Genomic DNA, 18,388 nt, shown 5'->3' with positions numbered 1-18,388 from the left:
TTTCGTTGAATTTCTTTTACTGTGATGACAAAAAAAGAGACTTAGTGGAACTGTTTTGTTATTTATAATAACATTTTATGGCTCTCATTCAAACAAGTTTTATTTCTTGTACTTTTTGAAGGGTCTGTTTTGTTTTCTTTCGAGAAAATTTTGTCATAGAGATTTTATGACAATAGTTTGAGTCGTAAATATTTTCGAAATTGTTTCTTGATCGTTTGGGAAAATTGTTGAAATTCAAATCATCCTAAATATTTTGACCTAATACAATAATTTTCTTTTTCTTTTATTTTTAGTGTTAAAAGAAAACCAAAAAAATATGTAAATCTATAATGAGAATATGATTTGATAATGATTTCTTGGATAGTTTGATTGTAGAGTTTCTTGAATGATTTGACTTGCTGGTAAGTGTTTATTTCCTTTATTTCTGATGTCTTTTTTCTTCATATTTCTTCATAACTCTATTATTTCTATTTTATTTTTCATCGATTGAACACCTGTGATGTATTAATTGGACTGTAGTGAGCTAGTCTTATTATAAATAGAGCTCACTTGCTGCTGTTCAAGTTGACTCGAGATTTGATACCCTAAAAATTCAAACTCTCTCTTGAAGAGAAAAATATTGCCTTAACCCTGGTTAATTATCCTTGGCTATGAGATATGTCTGTATTTACAGATCAGTTGTCGATTGTGACAATGAACAACACTTAAAATGAAAATTCTTTAACAGTGCATTAAGCCTCAAACTCAGTTTTGGCATCTAGGCTTTAACCTTAGACTTGCATATCAGTTCAAAGACACAGCTATTAGGCTCTAATGGCTTTTTTAACTGAAGTTTTTGAAATGTGATCGTTTTGAGGAGAATGGGGCGAGCAGAGGGCTGAATAAAAATTGGAAGTAGTTACAAAGAGATGGAAAGTATAGACCTTTCTGCACAAGATTACAGTTGAGAAAATATTGCAAGCAGAAAAGGATAAATTCTTTAATTCTAGAATAAAAAGATTCTTATTAGTTACAACAGAATAACAGCATAATGAAAACTTAATGAAAATAATCTTCCTGAAAAGATAATTAATTCACCCAAGAAAGATTTATTAAAGAGTTTTAATTCACCCAAGAAAGAGTTTAACAATCCTTTTACATATAAAATTTGCATGGAATGATGATGATGATGATGATGATTATTTGATGAAATTCATTTTTGACATCTAAATGTCAACCTCATTAAAAGCTTTTATAAACTGTTCGCTATGTAAACAAAACTCCATGTTTTCTCTATGTTTGACTGTAAAAAAATTCACCAATGATGAACTTTTTAACGAACTAACTACATACATGTGTATGTAACTAGTTTTATCATGATTTTTGAGATTCGAGAACTTGAGTTTTGACTAAATTTACTTGGTCGAATTTAACCATTGATTTGTAACCTTGTGGAGAAAATATCGATTTTATTTGTTACAAACAAAACAAAATATAATTCTCCTGTTCTTATTTTTCACTCTAGATTGAATCCTTGTTTCCAAGAGAAGTATGGTTTAGCTTCATTAAAAATGCCACAAGTATCAAGTAAAGTGAATTCCGCCCGACACAACAAACCAGGGCGTAAAGCAGGGGGCGGACGCAGTTACCACAGACAACCAGGAGACCCAGAAGCACAACTCATCACCAGAAATGATGATAAAGATCACGATATAGGTTTACCAAGACTTGTGGCTCGCATTTGGGGCTTAGTTTCAGGAATTTGTAAGTATTTTTGCAGTGCACTCTCATCTAGGCCTTTTAAAAACACAGTTTCTTTGTAAAAAAACTTCTTATAAGATTCACAAGGCTCAGATTTGCAAGATTTTTTTATGAATCATGCTATGGAATGTTGTTCAACCTTTTTCTTCAGTTAAAATCTTTTGTTTTTCATTTCATTTTATCTATAAAGTAAGTCTCACTTGACCATTTTGAAATTTGGAGTTATTAGTTTTTGTTTCCTTGATTCTCTTCTTCGTACGTTCAAGACAATACTTTAAGACAGATATTTCATTGCCCTTTTTTAAAATATAAGAATCATTAAGAACATTTTAAGGCTCACTTCGATTTATGTAATTCTTATAAAAGAAAAACTGGTGTACTTTCTTGAAGCTAAACACTTCAAATGAGCAGATACATCAGGGAGCCTTTTTTATTGCTCTAACGTTTCAAAAGCAACCAAATCTCAACAGTCATCTGGAAAGCTTGGATGCTATTTTTAGGCAAAATATATATAGATAACTCAGAGAAATGGAAAGGGATAGAAAAAGCGCTTCTTGAAAACAATGGAAACACGGCTCATCATATACCAGGTCCTTTGCACTTAAGGGAGTTTGTTTGGAGTAATGGATTTCTTTTGTTGTCGCTTTGAAAACTTTGTATAATTAGCGTGGTGTGACGAAATTCTTTTGTTTCAGGTCAAATTATGCAGCAACTTTAGGGGCTTATATTTTGGGGACATACCATATAAAAAGTACCTATATTTTCTTGCTCAGAAGGTTCTAGCGATTCTAATGATATAACGGCATCACGACTGCATCATTAGATAAGAAGCTAAAGTTCGAGAAAAAAAGAAAGTAAATCTGTTTATGAATTTCTTTCAAATATTCTCGAAGTAACTTGATATCATCGTGATGAGAATTTTTCAGACTATAAGTTAGTGTAAAATTTGTTCCTGTATACTGGAAGTTTAAGAGTACTGTAATGGATCAAAAACAAAAAATATCAATCTACTTTTATTAACATAGCCATATATAGAAACCAACCCTCTTCGCATGACGAGCCGTTTTTTCTGAACCCTTTCTAATTACCCCCGGGGGGGGTGCACTCATATAATCTGGCCTACGTCGTGTGCCGCGCTTAAGGGTGGGGTTTTTCAGTATCCCAAAATGCACTGTAAGGGTGTGTTTCTGTGAGATTGCACTGCAAGGGTCGAATTTTAAAACAAATTCAAAATAATTGTTAAATAGAAAGCTTTTTACTTCTCGTTTGTTTGAAAAAGTTTCTTTTGTCTGATAATTACAGCTGACAAGAATAATTTTCTCAGTTTTTCTTTGAAACAGAAAATTTTCCAAACTTCTTCTTCCACGCAGATTTACAGCTGAGAAATATAGTGCACTATAAATCACACTGAAAGGGTACCTTTTCAGCCATATTGAACTGCACTGTAAGGGTACCATTTTGAAAAGCAGATTTTGCGCGGCACATACCGTCGTCTCGAAATCGAATGCCTGCCCCCCCCCCGGGTAATTACCTAATTAAAGCTAAAACAAAGGAGTTTTCAATAGAAACGATCAGAACACTGGGTAATCAGAGAAGCGCTTTTTCTATTCCTTTTCATTTCTCTGGATAACTGGATGATTGTGCGCTTGAAGATGTAAACAATGAGATTTTTTTCTTTTACAGCGTATGTGAGTAATGGAGGATATTTATTGGTCGAATCATCAGCCGGTAACGAAAAATGTCAGGCTGCTGGTGGCTATATGATGTAAGTGAGTTGCGTTTGAACAACTGACCTTTATATGCCCTGGACACAGTTTCTTGATCCCGACAATAAAAATCTTTCATCGGAGTTATTTCAAAGTGATACCCTAATTGTAGCACTACCCTGATTGTAGCACTACTCAATGTTGGTAAAATCTCCATTGAATTACAAATTGACCCATATTGGGTAATGTTTAGGGTGCCACTTTTCTAAGAACTCTGATCGCAGATGGCGGATAGCTTGATAGCTTGGTCCAGTGTATATAAAGTTCAGTGGTGTGACGCAGCTTTGAGCCATGGTGGAATGACTAAAATTGTTTCCGACTGGCTTCCCGACTGAATTTCCCTTGACTTTTCATTTCACGATCAAAACATTGAAATTAAAAAGTTGAAAGGCTTTATACTGTGCTGGCTTGAAACTAGACATCATTCTCCTAAAATGGTCTCCTATTCTCTACGAAACCAGTAAACCCGGAAAGGCTGCTTTATTGGAATGCTTACTTTTGATAAGACTCGAATAATTTCTCTCCAAAACTGTCAATTAAAACTTCTGACCCTATAAATTATTTTTCATGAAAAAATATTTTGAAATTGTAAGAAGTTGAAGGAAATCTCCCTCACGATTTCATTTTTCTTCTTGTTTTAGATTCGCAGGGTTAGTGATGATCATCATGGAATGTGGTTGTTGTATTATGCAAACCAAGAATAATTGTTGTGATGACTTCGAAAAGAAATTCCCCTTCTGGGCCAGAGGACTAATTTATCTTTTGTAAGTACTAATTATCGCATTACACCCCTGTATCAGTTAACCCGCGGCAATTTTTCAACCAGTTAGAACGACAATCTAAGTCCTAGGCTGGGCGTGGTTTTATAAAAAAGAGTTTTCAAATTCGAAAATCCGAGTTTTTCATGATAGGGTTGAAAATCAATCTCTACTTTCTCAACGTGAAAATATATTTTCTTAGGTAGAGTGCTCTTTTAATACGTGTATTTTCAGTGGGAGCCTATTACGCGTACCTATGGACCAAGAGTAAAACGTAAAAGCTTGGGCATGTCGATTGTGCAGACTCATTCTATAATCTTCTCTTTCAGATCAACAATACCAGCTTTAGCATTATGCTTTGGTACCAAAACTTTGATCACTTCAATCATTGTTATAACACTAGCCTTGATTTATATCTTCTTAACGTGTTTAGTTAGGTAAGTTTTCTTTGTTTTGTTTTTTAATTATTTTTAATTTTAAAAAAATCTAGTGTTAGGTCTGCATCCATCGCTTTTGAAGGACAATATATCTTTAGAAATAAAACCTCATTAGAAAGAAATTTTTTCAAAAAAATCAAAAATGAAGAGGATTTCAACTAGCTATTTAGATTTTTGATATCCCTCTAGCACTACAAAAAGGGTCCCATTTTGCATATTGTGCTGAATTAACAAAAGCTCAGTGTTTTTCTTTTCCTCTTTCTGACCGACCTTACTCCACATTCGTGTCAATTCAATGGGATGAATCTTTAAAATTAAAATTGACGAGTATAAACAAAGATCACTCTTATTAAAAAAAAACAACGCCTTTAATATATTTTTTGAATAATTTTTTTAAAACTCATGAATTTATTCGCTCAAAAATATTTTTCCGACAACCCAAGGTTTTGCCTTCAAGATGCAATATGTATCAAAATGAATCAAGTTAAAAATTTTTCAAGAGCAAACTTTACCTTGAAGGACTGACTAAATGTCTCCATACCTCGGGGTTCAAGGAAAAAATAAGGATCAACATTTTACCTTATGGGAATTTATTTTGGCGAGAACTTATTTTGGCGATTGATGAATTTTTTTAATTTTGGCGGGACCTAAATTTGGCGAATGACAGCGTAAATCTGTTCTTTTTTGCCTTTCATTCATTTTTCACTTTTTTTGTGAACTCAAGAAGCTATTTAGACAAGACACCAAAAAATTTAATTTTGGCGAGTGAGCAAAATATTTAATTTTGGCGGGAACTAATTTTGGCGAGTTTTGTCTTAATTCGCCGAGTTTTCCAAAACTAGTTCCTACCAAAATAAGTTCCCTTCAGGTAGTTGGAAGTTGGATATTCTCAAGAAAGGTCCGTCAAAAACTCGTTACTGCTCCGTTAATTCATAAATGACAATTCTTTTCACAGGAGTAAGCGTTACGAACGTTTACGTGGAGCAGCACGTGCTCGTTACGAGGGAGCTAAAAAAGACAGTAGTTTGACTTACAGTGCTATGAGTGGTGTAAATGCTACAGTTAATTATATGAAAATGAACTCTCCCAAACATGGGAAACATGGTAGAGGACGGTCTGGAGGTGGTGGTCGATCCTCAGGTGGAAGGTCAAAAAAACCTAGGACTCATTCAGCACACACGTGAGCACTTCACACTTGCTGTAGTTTTTAATTCAAATTTTTCTGATTTCTTATTTTTTTATATTTCGAATTGTGAATAGTAACGCATGACTAATTATTTCTCCTTATTAACATAATTATTTACTTATACACCTCGTACAAACCCTAGAAGGATTTTTAGAACCTTTATCTGCATTATCTGGAGTTCTTTGTAGTATTGTTAGGCGAAGATGTGACTCAGGCATGATGGAAATGGTGGGAATGAACAAGCCTCAATGCTATACTTTGAAATAGGAAACCTTCTCGATACCGCATTGGCAGAGAATTCTGAAAAACCTCGAAACATAACATGACACTGTTTTATATCTAATTTATACATTTGTATTTTTATGTTAGTTAGTTTTTAATATTCATTGGTAAACTTATAGATATTTTAAAGTATCGATAAACTTGTAGGAAACAAACTGATCTTTGTCTTTATATGTTTAAGAATTCCCCTAAATTCACCGAGCTACAATCAGCGCCGAAATATATTGGCAATTTTAGGTATTTTAACGTTTTCTAGAATTTAAAGCTTGGCGAGAATTATAATTTCAGTACTTCCACTATGTTCCAGTGGATTTCTCGATTTGGGAGGGGCTAAGTGGCTTCCAGGCTATGTTCTCAGCCATATTGGAACATTTTTGAGCTTTTAGATCCTGAGGTCACATCCTTTTTATAAAACTGTACTTTCTAACCGTACTTTTAAGCACTTAAAAATCACTTGCGGTTTTAAAGTTTTGAGGTAATTCCCTAGACTGGCACGCCAGTCGGGCTGGAGCGTTATCACGCGGGAAAAGTGAGCGTAGGAGTTACGTAAGCGTAGGAAGAAATTTTGTCGGCGGCAAGGGATGAAATCAGCAGCCTCTCACCAACTTTTGCTCATTCTCCTACGCAGCTCCTATTCTAGCAAACGCCCGCCACCTTTATGTTCCCGCCCTCTGACATGAATAATTAACAATCTAGTTTGCCAGTCTAGTAATTCCCCTTTTGTGCCAAATTTTTCGGCGCCGATTGTAGATCCTTTTTTAACCGATTGATGGGAGCTCTGAACCTTCAAAAGAGACGAACTGAAATTTCAATTACAACTATGTACAATTGAATAAGATTAAAATTATTTGATAAATATTAGATCAAAAATGCTTAAATTCAAAAACAAATCTATTCCTAGCACTGGAAATTATCAGAATTTATTCGTAATAAAGTGCATATAATACAGCTTGTGCTTGCAATGTGGTATTAGTGAAAGTAGCATCCACCCAATTATCACGATTGGCGTCCCATAAGAAACGGCTTGCTTGTTTAACCCCTTGTCCTACATTTTGTGAACACGTGACAGTAACTACATACTTATATCGTTCCATTCTCAACTGCTTGACAGCGTCCTTGATGGCTGTACTTGCTTTCTTACACAATAGTCCACACTCGTAAGGGTCATATGCTTGACTACCAAATATATCTTCCAGGATCTGCTCAATCATGGGTTTAATATTGCTCACTTCACATTTTCTATCAGGTTCTATTTTGAAAGTGTTTTCGTAGACCATTCTTTGTGCTGGAATAAAAAACAGTTTACGTAAACAACTTCATTTATAAAAAAAAATCTCCCGCAACTTTCCAAAGGCCTCTAAAAATAATCCCACAAGAACCCTCAAAAATTATAAAAATTCAAAATTTCATACACTCGGACAACCTTTGGGTTTCCCGTACGTGTACTGGGTGGTTACTCCACTGTATACTCTTCTGTGCTTGATTGTAGGGGGTTGGTACTCTGGGTGAAGGCCCCTAGGAAAACGAAGGTGATTTCTTCTGAAAATTGCAAAGTGAGGGCTCGAAAACGGTGTAAGAGCCAATTTAAAGAGATTTCAAATCGTCACATATCTCGAATTTGCAAAATATTAGGCAAAAAGATTCTGAGGTTCGCTATTGTCCAGTAGGGTTTTAGTACGAGAGACTGGTGGATATTGCCTTGATTTTGGCTTAAAACGCCAAAAAAATATAAATTTCACAAAAACTTTTTATGTCTGGTCATTTTGGAAAACTCTACCGAAAATTCTGATTTATTTGCTCTAAAAGAGGTGACAGTTAGAGAAAAATGCACTGTGTAGGGTACAAATTTCACCATTTTTTGCTTAACTGTTAAGGGTGCGATTCTTAAAGCCAATTCTTTCGCACATACCTTAAGGGAACTTTTTTTGGCGAGAACTCAAGAAGTTATTTATGCAAAATAACAAAATTTTGGCGAATCAACGATTTTTTTAATTTTGGCAAGAACTTTTGGCGAATGACCTAAAAAATTAATTTTGGTGGGAGCTAAATTTGGCGAATTTCGAGTCCCGGGGGGGAGGGGGTACTACCCTTGCCAACCGACAGGGGGTGCTCCGCTGAGGTTCGAAAAATGAACCCTACTATACGAGGGACTCTGGATATTTCAAAATTTTTGCCAAAATTTGCGAAAAAAGTGACCCTGAATGCAGGGGTCTGCTGAATGGGACTGAAATTCCAAAATTTTCTCAAATTTTTCTACTTAAAATTCTCAAAATTTTCCAAAAAAGGCACCCTACCAGGGACTGATTTTTCTATTTTTGTGTTTTTGTGACCCTACCTGGGACTCGTGGAGATTGAAAAAGGTACCCTGACCAGCGGTACCTTAAGCAATCCCACTGCCCCCTCCCTGGGTGCTCTGGACAAAAAAAAAACAGGATGGTCGAAGACAACTTAGTACTAAGAGTTTTCTTAATTTTATTTTTGAGATAATTTTGTTTGATAAACTCTCTAAGAAAAGGAGAAGAAAAATAAGAAAATCCCATCCTTGCCTAAAAGTAAGATTTTGTGGTGCAGTGGTTTAAGAAAAAGCAATTACCTCTTTTAGAAACGCTTGGAATTTCAGATAAACTGAGCGAGCTTGACCCTGGATCTTCAGCAGGAGTTTTGTTGACTTCAAACAAACTACTTCGTCGAGTCCCATCCATTTTTCCTGGTAGATGATAAAACTTCTTTGTTTTGTTTCCACTAAAAAACTTTCTCCCTATTTGGTCTGAGTTTTGTTTTGATTTTTTGTGTTCGAAATGATTTTCTTATTTTTCGCACAACAAAACATTCGAATTTCGGGCAATGCAATGTCTTCTATTTAAGGGTGTCCAGCATCAGCCAGAAGATACAGCCGTGAGAATAAAGTCGGTGATGCGGCATCACAACGCCGCGCTTCCCTACAAAATTTGCCAAATTACAACTGAAAAATTAAATCCCAAGAAAACATCTTTGTCAAATTTAATAACAACCCAGTAGGTAAAACAGCAATTGAAGTTAATTTTTGATTTTTGTAAACGTGAAGTATGTGTATGTACAAAAAATAATTACAAAGCTAAACTAAAAATTATTTTCTCTCTGGTCTCTAATAGATGTTCTTGAAACTCACGGTACCCCCCCCCCTTTCTAATTCCAGACCCTGTCTATTAGAGAGACCTGAGAGTATATCGGAATGACCAGGATGTCTTATCTTTCAAATGATGGCTGTTTCTTTCTTCATTCATCAAGAACACAGAATAAAATCTCTCTGACGTCTGAGAGTCTTTTTCCGACGTTTATTTGGTCTTCTTGTGCGCACTTTCGCTTTCGTCTACACTTTTTCGTTTTTCGCCCTTTTTTAACCAGTTGGCCATAAGCATACCCGATTTCGCTTTCCTTGCCTTGATTTTTGCTCTATGGAAAAAAAATTAAATTACTACATGTTTGTTTTTGTAAGCATATAAAAATCCGAAAATAGGCTCAGAGATGCTTAGGTCGAAAGCTTAATAAGGCTGAAAAAATGCTTGGGGGATGCTTCTATCCAAAGAAAGAATTTAGGGAAAGACTGAAAAGCCCTCTTAAAATTCCAGCCAAAAAAAGCCAAAATCAGGAAAAAATATTTTTCGTGGCTCAAGTAATGCTTGCCATATGCTTAATTTTCCCCATATCTGAGCCTAGATATGCTTACAATACAAGTGAAAAACATGTATCTATCATAATTATCCCGTATCCTGGTAAATCGTTCCAAAAACTCTTCCAATAAAGGGCGTCGTAAATTTATGACGGACGATAAACATTGTTTTCAATGAAACTTCCATTAAGTTTACCGCCCAAAAAACGACAGTACAGTGAGACGTTGTTGATATATCGCATAAGGGAGCGTATGTAATAGAACGTCGAATAAGAAAGCGTCAATGTTAATTTGAAAACAAAGTAGGATCCCGTAGAAAGGATTGTGAAGGGCCGATAAATATGAGAAACGCGACTTACAGATCGATTTTCTTGATGCAATCACTGGTATCATTTCGCACATTGTTCACAACTTCTGATACAGGATACCATTCCAAACAATTGGTAGGTTTTAATAATTCCAACGCCTAAAGTAGAAGAAATCAATAACGTCTTGTTGCCATGAAGTAACAAATTCAATGTGGTGGAATATTATATGAGGAACCAGTAGAAGAAAATGTTAATGCAAATCTATCATTTATCGTAACCTCCCTCTCACAGACCCGATGAGAACCCTCAAAATATCGTCCCCAGTGGAAGATTTTATTCTAACTTTTTATCTCGCAAAAAAACAAATACTATTTTTTCTATCCCCACTGAATTTTCCGACTTAAAATCAACCGGTTCCCAAGAATGCCTCACTCTCGGCAAAAGTATACTATCAATTCCTTTTCAAAAGCGTTTATTTTTTCACCTTTTCGTCGGAGACGTTTGCCGCATCTAACCATCTCTCGACACTCTCTGGTGTTTCCAATATTGCCTAAAATGAAGATAGTTTGAAACACGCTGACCTAGTTTTACGTGTTCATTTGTTAAAGTTTCTTTTTTGTTATTGAAATTGAGAGACAAAATTATCAAAAATCAACGACATGATTTCCAAAAGTTTCCACAGATGTAATACGTATCAGTAACGCATTGGTGTAAAGAGGTTGTACGCTTCCAGTAACAACTATAAGACCTTCATCATTTTCATTAAACACATTGCTGATGAAGATTTTCAGTTTTAATCATTTATTTCAGAAAAAATCGCTAACAACGGGAGTGAAAGAATAAGAAGTTGACAAAAGAAAACATGTGAAACTTACAGGCATTCGATGATGAAGCCATCATAGAAGATGAAGAATCAACAGTGATTATGGTGTACGTGTAAAGTTCCCCTTGCTAAACAAGAGAGATAAATTAGTATTTTAAAGTAGGGTTAGAAAGTAGTGTTGATATAAGAATAAATGCCAAACACACTAAAAACAAAAAATGTTTGAAAAAGAAAAATCGTCAATTAACCAATACAAATTTTGAATATTAAAAATGGTCCTCGACTAGCTGTACTTTTTAATATGGCAACTAAAAATTAAGAATTTTGCTTGTTCGGTGGTGAAGCCAAAATGGAAGTTATTGTACCTCTTCGGAAACGTGTTTATCAAATAGTCCAGCCATTGTCAATAATTGTTTTCCACTTTTCTTCGTTTGACAACTTCCATCTTCTTCATTTTCGATTTCTTTGTTAAATTGCAGATGCGGAGTGATCGAATCTTTTAGTTGTATATAATAAGGCTGCTTGTTTCCATTCTCCGCGTGCCATTCATAGAACCTAAAATGTCACATGTGGATATTTCATAAAAGGAGTATGAAAATGTTTTATTTTAAAATCGATGATAAAACAGTATCTTTCGCTTCTCAATCTTATGTTAAAGAAAGAAAAAAGCGCCCATCCCATCATTCCTTCCCAGTGCTCCAGTGAAACATTTTCGACCTTAGGTAGATTGCAAATGAGAAAACTTTATTCTTCATGGTTCAAAAGACTAATGAAAATCCAGAAATGAGGACAATAGCTTATTGTGTAGTTCGAGGTAGAAAATTGATTGTTCTCACAAGCAACGATTCTTTGGCCGATTTGTCCAGTGGGCGGTGTTCCAACTGGGCTTGTGACAATGAGTGTTACACTGGGTAATAAACAATGAAAAAAATGGATCAAGAAATGGAACTCACCCTTCAGCAAGCACTACACATCGTTGTCCATGTTCCAAAGCTTTGGCGAAAGATTTCTTTTCAGTGATGGTATCACACCGGCAGTTGATCATGTTAAAGTTGAATTTCTTGGGATCTCCTTTGTGCCATGAAGGGACCATTCCCCATTGCATGGGCATAATGATTCTTTCGCTTAGTTCTTCATTTGTTCCACTGTGTTGTAAACGGTTTTGCAACAAGATCGGTCTGTGAAAAATATAAAAAACATAGTGGTCAAATTTTTTCAATAGGAAGAAAAAAATTTTTAGCATGTTGCATTGCACCAGCGCGAAAAAAACTTTTCGTGTCCCCAAGCCTGAAGGGACAGCAAGGCAGATTGACCGACAGCATGTACCTCGTTTTCAAGGTAGCCCGAATGCATGTTGACAAAAACGGAAAGACAAGTTTACATCCTTTTAGGATGAAAATTTCATTCAATTAATCTATGAAGATTTAAAAAATTGCCAAAATAACGATTTTCAAAATGCACTGGGTACGAGGGTACGATTTTTTTGTTACTGCACGGTGAAAGGGTGTGGATAAATTGATTTTGGCACCCCTCCCTAGAGTGGCACTAGACGAATAATGATTATAGATATAATTATAATTTCTTTTACTCACGAGCAGGATTTTGGACCTTTATTATATGAACCATTGTACGTTTTGGATCCGTTTCCTTTCCAAGTTGGCTTTTGTACTTCATTATTTCTCCCTCTGTATGAACAAGCATCCGCTATTTCCCCTGCAGATTTCGTTCTAAAAGAAAAGAGAGAAGAAACTGTTAAAAGCTTGTTATCACTTTCTAGGGCTACATGCGCATCCTGGATCTCAAACGAGAGAGAGAAATATTAATTGAAACAAAAGTCTGTGCAGTTTTTCATAGGATTTGGGTTATATGCATGCTTATTATAAATAGTCAATCAGGTAGATAGCATTGATTGATTAGTAGCTCTTTTTTGAGGCAATTAAAAGACGGCACGATGGAATAGATTTCTTCAAGCCCGGCGAAACAACCGTTAAAGTGGGGAGGCTGAAGGTGTAAAATAGGAAAACATTTTCTAGGAATTTGAGGAAAAAATCTCATTTGCTTAAAAGTTGGGAGGCTGAAGTTGGGAGGTTCCATCATGGTTTCATATAAATTGCATTCCTCTTAAGGCTCTGGACTTTTCCACTGCTTCTTAGGTTAAGATCTGGCAATCTACAGGTTAAAATGCGCATTCTAGGTTCGGTTGCTAAATTCCATGATGGTGATATTCTTACCATATTCTTTAATTTTTTGCCATTTTCATCATGACATTCTTATAAAGTGTATTCTTATAGTTGTTGCATCATGGTTGCATCTAGCATTCATATCATATTTGATCATTGACTTTATCTTCAATATAATTTACTATAATGTTCTCTGAAAGGATTCTGAATGAATCGAGTGTTCACTCTTCAACTTTTTGCAATCTTTTTGTTTACATTTTCACATTTACAACAAATTAAATTGCATTTGCATTTTGCAAAAGATTAATGTATTTTATTTTAATTTATTTTTTATGTCCTGTTAAACCTACCTTTTTTAGAATTTAAAAATCGAAAAATTGAAATGAAAAAATTAAATGAAGAAGAAAACGAAGAGTTTTTCGAAGAAGAGTATTTCACCTTTCAAAGCCCTAATCTCGGTAAAAATCAAACATTTTGGAATCTTTTTTGGTTCTAGTATCTAAAGTATCTAAAATTCATTTGTGGAAGTATCTTTCCTTTAAAATCTCCAAAAAACCTCATTTTTGGCAATTTTCTCCACTAAATTTCCATACATTAGCTATAACTTGGGATGTAGCCAAATAGAAAATTTTTCCGAAAAAATATAAATAAAGAAATTATTTGTCATTAATTTAAAAAAAAGTTTGAAACAATAAAATAATTTCCCCAAGGAGATTAGGCTTTTTTGTGAAAAGTAAATAGCGGCGTTATGACGTTTTATTAAGGTCCATACGTTCCTTAATTACGTTTAAGACGTTTATTAATCGGTCCTTAAACTTACATGTTTTATTTGACATTACCAATTCATTAATTATGTTTCTCATGTATCATGTAATACTTAAATTCATTTTTCAAAAACAGTTTGTTCTTAAACATGTCAAAGAAGCGAAAACATAAGGTTTAATCTTCAAATTCTGAAATTGATTTTTCACTATGACCAGAGCCCTTAAAAGAGGCCTAGTAGGATAACATCAATTTTTAATACAGAAAGATTGACACCGTACATATTTTTACAAAAAAAATTAATTCTATTTCTCACTCAATTCAATAAAATAACTTTTTCATATGGAGCATAATTCTCAAAATACAGTTTTTGAAGTAAGATTGACAAATTCATATTTCATTTTTTGTCCTCTTTTTCAAATTTTAAGCTACGAGAATTATGTCAACTAATCATTTTTGAAAAAGGCCATGATTTATGATTAGTGAATTGTGATTATTTCACATAAAAATAGCTACAAAGAATTTGGCACATTTTTTTAATTCTTTTAAGCAATTCAAGAAAAAAATGATTGTAGAAAAGCCAACTGGTAACATGCTGCTACATACTGCAATGCTACTATTTATCGCAAAAGATGGGTTTCGAGCAGACACACTGAAAATATGCAAGAAAAGTTCGAGCTCATTGGCTTCAAATGTAAACGAAGTTTTTATCCCTGCAAAAGACAACAAAGTAAGTTGTTGTTTGTTTCACTTTCCTGTTTTTTCACCTTGCCTTTGATCAAATTAGACTTTTTACTCTCTTAGTGTATTAGAAGAGGTACAATTTTCTATTCCACCGTTGGTTTTTTACTCGAATAAATCTTTTCTCACTCATTTCTAGACCTGTTTAGATAATTTGGCAGCTCAAATGGAAAATTTTGGACATTTTATTTCATTGTTGCATAAGAATACTGATGACCAATTGGTGATTATAACTCAAAAAAATCATATGCAAAGAAGACACCAAAAATCTTTTGAACAAGATCAAACGATCACAATAAATTACAGCTTCACTGGGACATTTAATGAGACTCTAATAAATACTATTCTAAATGATATAGAAAAGAACCTGAAGTCTGCAACCATTTTAGCTGTGCTAGAGGATGCAGAATGGAAACTGCTGATAGATTTTCTGACGAGAAACGAACATACAAAGTTTTTTTGGATCCGATTTGTATTAGAAACTGTTCCATTTCAAAAAAAGAATCATGAAGAGCATTGCACCTACGAAATAACTTCCCCACATCATAATTTCTCGTTGTAAGTTCATGTAATATTTACTGAAAACCTCAAAGACATCTTTTTCTTAGAATCACTTTGGTATTTTTCTTTTTCTTATTTAAAAGTTCATTAAGGCCCTTTTTTCAATCAGACAGGAGACTAAACTATGATAGATCTTTGTTTTGAAATTATTAAAACTATATTCAAAGAGTAAAGTTTTCTGACTAACAACTAAATAATTTTCACATTCTAGTCTTCAAGACAAAAAATCACTAGAGCTAGTAAAAGAAGCACGACAAAGATGCACCAAAAGAAATCGTAAAACATTAAAAGTGGTTGGGATTTTGTTAGACGATAATATGTTTACCCTTCCTGTGCAAAAAAAACAACTGACTGGGGAATTAGTATGTGGTGAACGCCAATATTTATGTCTCATCCCAAAAGATGGAGCAAAGAGTTGGGAGAAACACTGCTGTGCTGGTTTCATGATTGATGCAGCTTTAGAAATGTTTCAAGAAGTTGGTTTTGACTGGGAATTGTATGCAGTTCCAGATTCAAAGTTTGGTGCATACAGCAATTGTACTGATGTTGAAGATCATTCAACTTGCCAATGGAATGGAGTGGTGCGCGAATTAAAAGAAGGTCGAGCTGATGTCGCTATAACAGGACTAACAATAACACATCCTAGACTTCAAGTTATTGATTTTACTGAAGAAATCTTCCTGACTAGACTTGGAATGGCACTTGGAAATCGACCGAAAAAGCTGAAGTTTCTTAACTGGAAATTCATAGAAAGCATTGATTCAAATTTAATGATTGCATTGGTTATAATTTTACCAGTTTTCTGCTATACTACCTATATGATGGAAAAGATAACCTCAAAGTTTGATGATTCGTCAACATCTAACCCATATACACTTGAAAATTCTTTCACTTATGGTGCAGGTTTAACATTCCAGCGTGATCTTGTTGGCAAAACACCCATTTATTGGTCTGCTCGACTGCTATCCATTTGTTATGCCGTTGCTTTAATGATAATAATGTCAACTTATACAGCAAATCTGACTGCTTCGACGGTACTGTCTGATAGATATGCTAATTTTAAAGGAATGTACGATGAAAAGGTCAGTTTAAAATTATCTGGAATTGAAATAATTTCCTTTCTATAGCTTGAAAACGAAATCTGTCCGTCCATTTTTGAAGATGATTCCATCAAGCTTGTAGTCTGAAACTCATGCAGTAGCTGGAAAACAGCATAAAATTAGAAAAGACAAACTTTCTATTTTCAGATAATTCAACCAACTGAGGGTTTCCGATATGGTTGTGCTGAGTCAACTTCCATAGAAACAATGCTACAAACACAACCATTGTGGAGGAAAGCATACAAAGATTTTGTATATTCTTATATTGTAAGTGGCGGCCCGATGGAGGGTATGGAAAAAGTTCTGACAGGGTAAGAGATAAAAAATAAAAAAGGCTTTTAATCTTCTTTCCAATAATGGGCTGCATCTAACTGAGTAAGATAAGACTCAATGTAATTTAAGATGATTGAATACAAGTTTTGAATAACAAAATGTTGATGGCTCAGGGGGAGAGGTACGTGCCGTCAAACTATTGATGGCCCTTAGAGGGACCAAAACGGACCCTTAGATTAATTTTTGTGAGTTTAATGACTCTTATTTTGGATTATTTTACTAAATATTTAGGCTTTTGAGGGTCACAATATGGAATTTGCACTATAATAATATTACAACCCTTATAAGGCCTAAGTGTGTCTGGAATTGGATTTTTGTGATTTTTATGACCCTTATTAGGATTTTGAAGATCCAAAACACGGACCCTTAAGGGCGGCACATACGCTTACCCTCCTTTTGCCTAGGTACCCCCTCCCCCCAGTTTGATGGTTACCTGATTGCTGAGAATACAATAGCAATCTTGTTTTTTCTTTTCTTTCAAGTGAACTCGATGCGTTCATTGATGAATATTGGTGGTTAGCAAATATTCAAAAGACAAAAAACAAATTTTGTGAAGGTCTCATTTTACGAGCAGAAAAATTTGCTGTTCCTAATTCATTTGGTACAAGGAAGAATAGCAAGCTGACTTTGATATTGTCAAATGTCATTCGCCAGATGAAAGAAAGAGGAACAATTGAACAATTGAGTAACAAATGGTTTAAAACATGTGAAAAAACAGAAACAAAAGCATTTCGATTAGAGTTTGAATATTTTGGAGGTATGGTTGTTGTCTTGGGATTTGGATTCCTTGTTGTTGTATTCATACTATTCATAGAGACAGTTTATTTCAAATGGAGGAATAAAATCTCTGGCAAATTTGAGATTCAGATTCATTCCCTAGAAACGAGTTTCAGTGAAGTTTGAAACAATTTTAGATGGATAATTCAATGCATTAAATTTTGCTTGCCTTCTGTCAACAATTTTGTAAAATTTCAACATAAATCATATATAACATTACTTTTTGTTATAAATTACGTAAAAAGATAAATCAGAGTTCTTTTTATTTTTGAGAAAGAAGATGAAAATGAAAAAGAAATTTATCATTTGGTGTTAGGAACTTCATTTGTGGTACATTGGTACTTTGAATCAAGGAGCTCTGAAAAACAGAAGGAATTTTTCGTTTTGCACATATAGAGCAGAAATTTTTGTTTTTTTAGCAGGTAGTTCTATTGTTAAAAAGTTTCATGGCACAACGCGCCACTCTCTTTTTTCTGTGGTAAAACGAAAGTTTGTTGTGATAAAACTGCATTAAAATAGTAGAGTAGAGCTGCAAGCGGAGCTGCGTAGTTCATTTGTTTTGAAATTTTGCTGCTTTGATTGGTCACTCATTTGATGGCTATGCAAGGTTCCCTCCACTGATGGTGATATGATAAGATGCGAGTTGCAAGTTACGAGTTGCATTCAGAACCACGAGTTGCCAGTTACTTTTCACGAGTTACGAGTTGCATATTAACAAAATAAAATCGTGAGTTGCAAGTTATGAGTTGCACTTTAACACACAAAATTTGCGAGTTGCAAATTAAAAGTGCGAGTTTCAAATTAAAAGCGCGAGTTGCAAATCAAAAAGTGCAAGTTGCAAATCGAAAAGTCAGTATACTGTAAGGGTGAAAAACATTTCTATTGATAAAAAGAAAGAGATTTCTTTAAATGATTATTGCTGCTCACTATTATACATAAAAAGAGCAAACATTTGGTGGAGAAAGAAAAAATGCACAAAAAGTAT

The 18,388-nt window shown here is 34.4% G+C and overlaps 4 protein-coding genes across 4 annotated transcripts; 2 read left to right on the top strand and 2 right to left on the bottom strand.

The window, feature by feature from the left end:
* The first annotated feature begins 293 nt into the window (after window positions 1-293).
* Window positions 294-6,324, top strand: LOC136813745 (calcium channel flower-like). The gene is made up of 6 exons (XM_067070241.1): window positions 294-401; window positions 1,505-1,743; window positions 3,424-3,505; window positions 4,148-4,270; window positions 4,594-4,701; window positions 5,657-6,324. Exons 2-6 carry the CDS (start codon window positions 1,551-1,553, stop codon window positions 5,883-5,885), a joined length of 735 nt encoding a protein of 244 aa, XP_066926342.1. The 5' UTR covers window positions 294-401; window positions 1,505-1,550; the 3' UTR covers window positions 5,886-6,324.
* A 73-nt stretch (window positions 6,325-6,397) lies between these two features.
* LOC136813747 (dynein light chain Tctex-type 5-like) lies at window positions 6,398-8,984 on the bottom strand. The gene is made up of 2 exons (XM_067070243.1): window positions 8,763-8,984; window positions 6,398-7,454 (listed from the first exon to the last, which is right to left on the bottom strand). Exons 1-2 carry the CDS (start codon window positions 8,869-8,871, stop codon window positions 7,090-7,092), a joined length of 474 nt encoding a protein of 157 aa, XP_066926344.1. The 5' UTR covers window positions 8,872-8,984; the 3' UTR covers window positions 6,398-7,089.
* Window positions 8,985-9,509: 525 nt separating this feature from the next.
* On the bottom strand, window positions 9,510-12,676 carry LOC136813744 (abasic site processing protein HMCES-like; the record flags this gene model as incomplete). Its single annotated transcript, XM_067070240.1, is given in 7 exon segments — window positions 9,510-9,601; window positions 10,178-10,284; window positions 10,611-10,676; window positions 11,002-11,077; window positions 11,315-11,504; window positions 11,903-12,127; window positions 12,542-12,676. Coding segments are annotated over 6 exon segments (769 nt in total), but the record flags the coding sequence as incomplete, so codon positions are not given.
* A 1,624-nt stretch (window positions 12,677-14,300) lies between these two features.
* LOC136813739 (glutamate receptor ionotropic, NMDA 3A-like) lies at window positions 14,301-17,596 on the top strand. The gene is made up of 5 exons (XM_067070235.1): window positions 14,301-14,621; window positions 14,772-15,190; window positions 15,405-16,275; window positions 16,441-16,604; window positions 17,109-17,596. Exons 1-5 carry the CDS (start codon window positions 14,457-14,459, stop codon window positions 17,527-17,529), a joined length of 2,040 nt encoding a protein of 679 aa, XP_066926336.1. The 5' UTR covers window positions 14,301-14,456; the 3' UTR covers window positions 17,530-17,596.
* The last annotated feature ends 792 nt before the right edge of the window (window positions 17,597-18,388 follow it).

The sequence above is a fragment of the Clytia hemisphaerica genome, unplaced genomic scaffold (assembly GCF_902728285.1).
Source record: "Clytia hemisphaerica strain Z4C2 unplaced genomic scaffold, Clytia hemisphaerica genome assembly, whole genome shotgun sequence".
NCBI lineage: Eukaryota > Metazoa > Cnidaria > Hydrozoa > Leptothecata > Clytiidae > Clytia > Clytia hemisphaerica.
The sequence above is the reverse complement of the archived record's forward strand: the minus strand, read 5'-3'. Positions and strand labels throughout refer to the sequence as shown.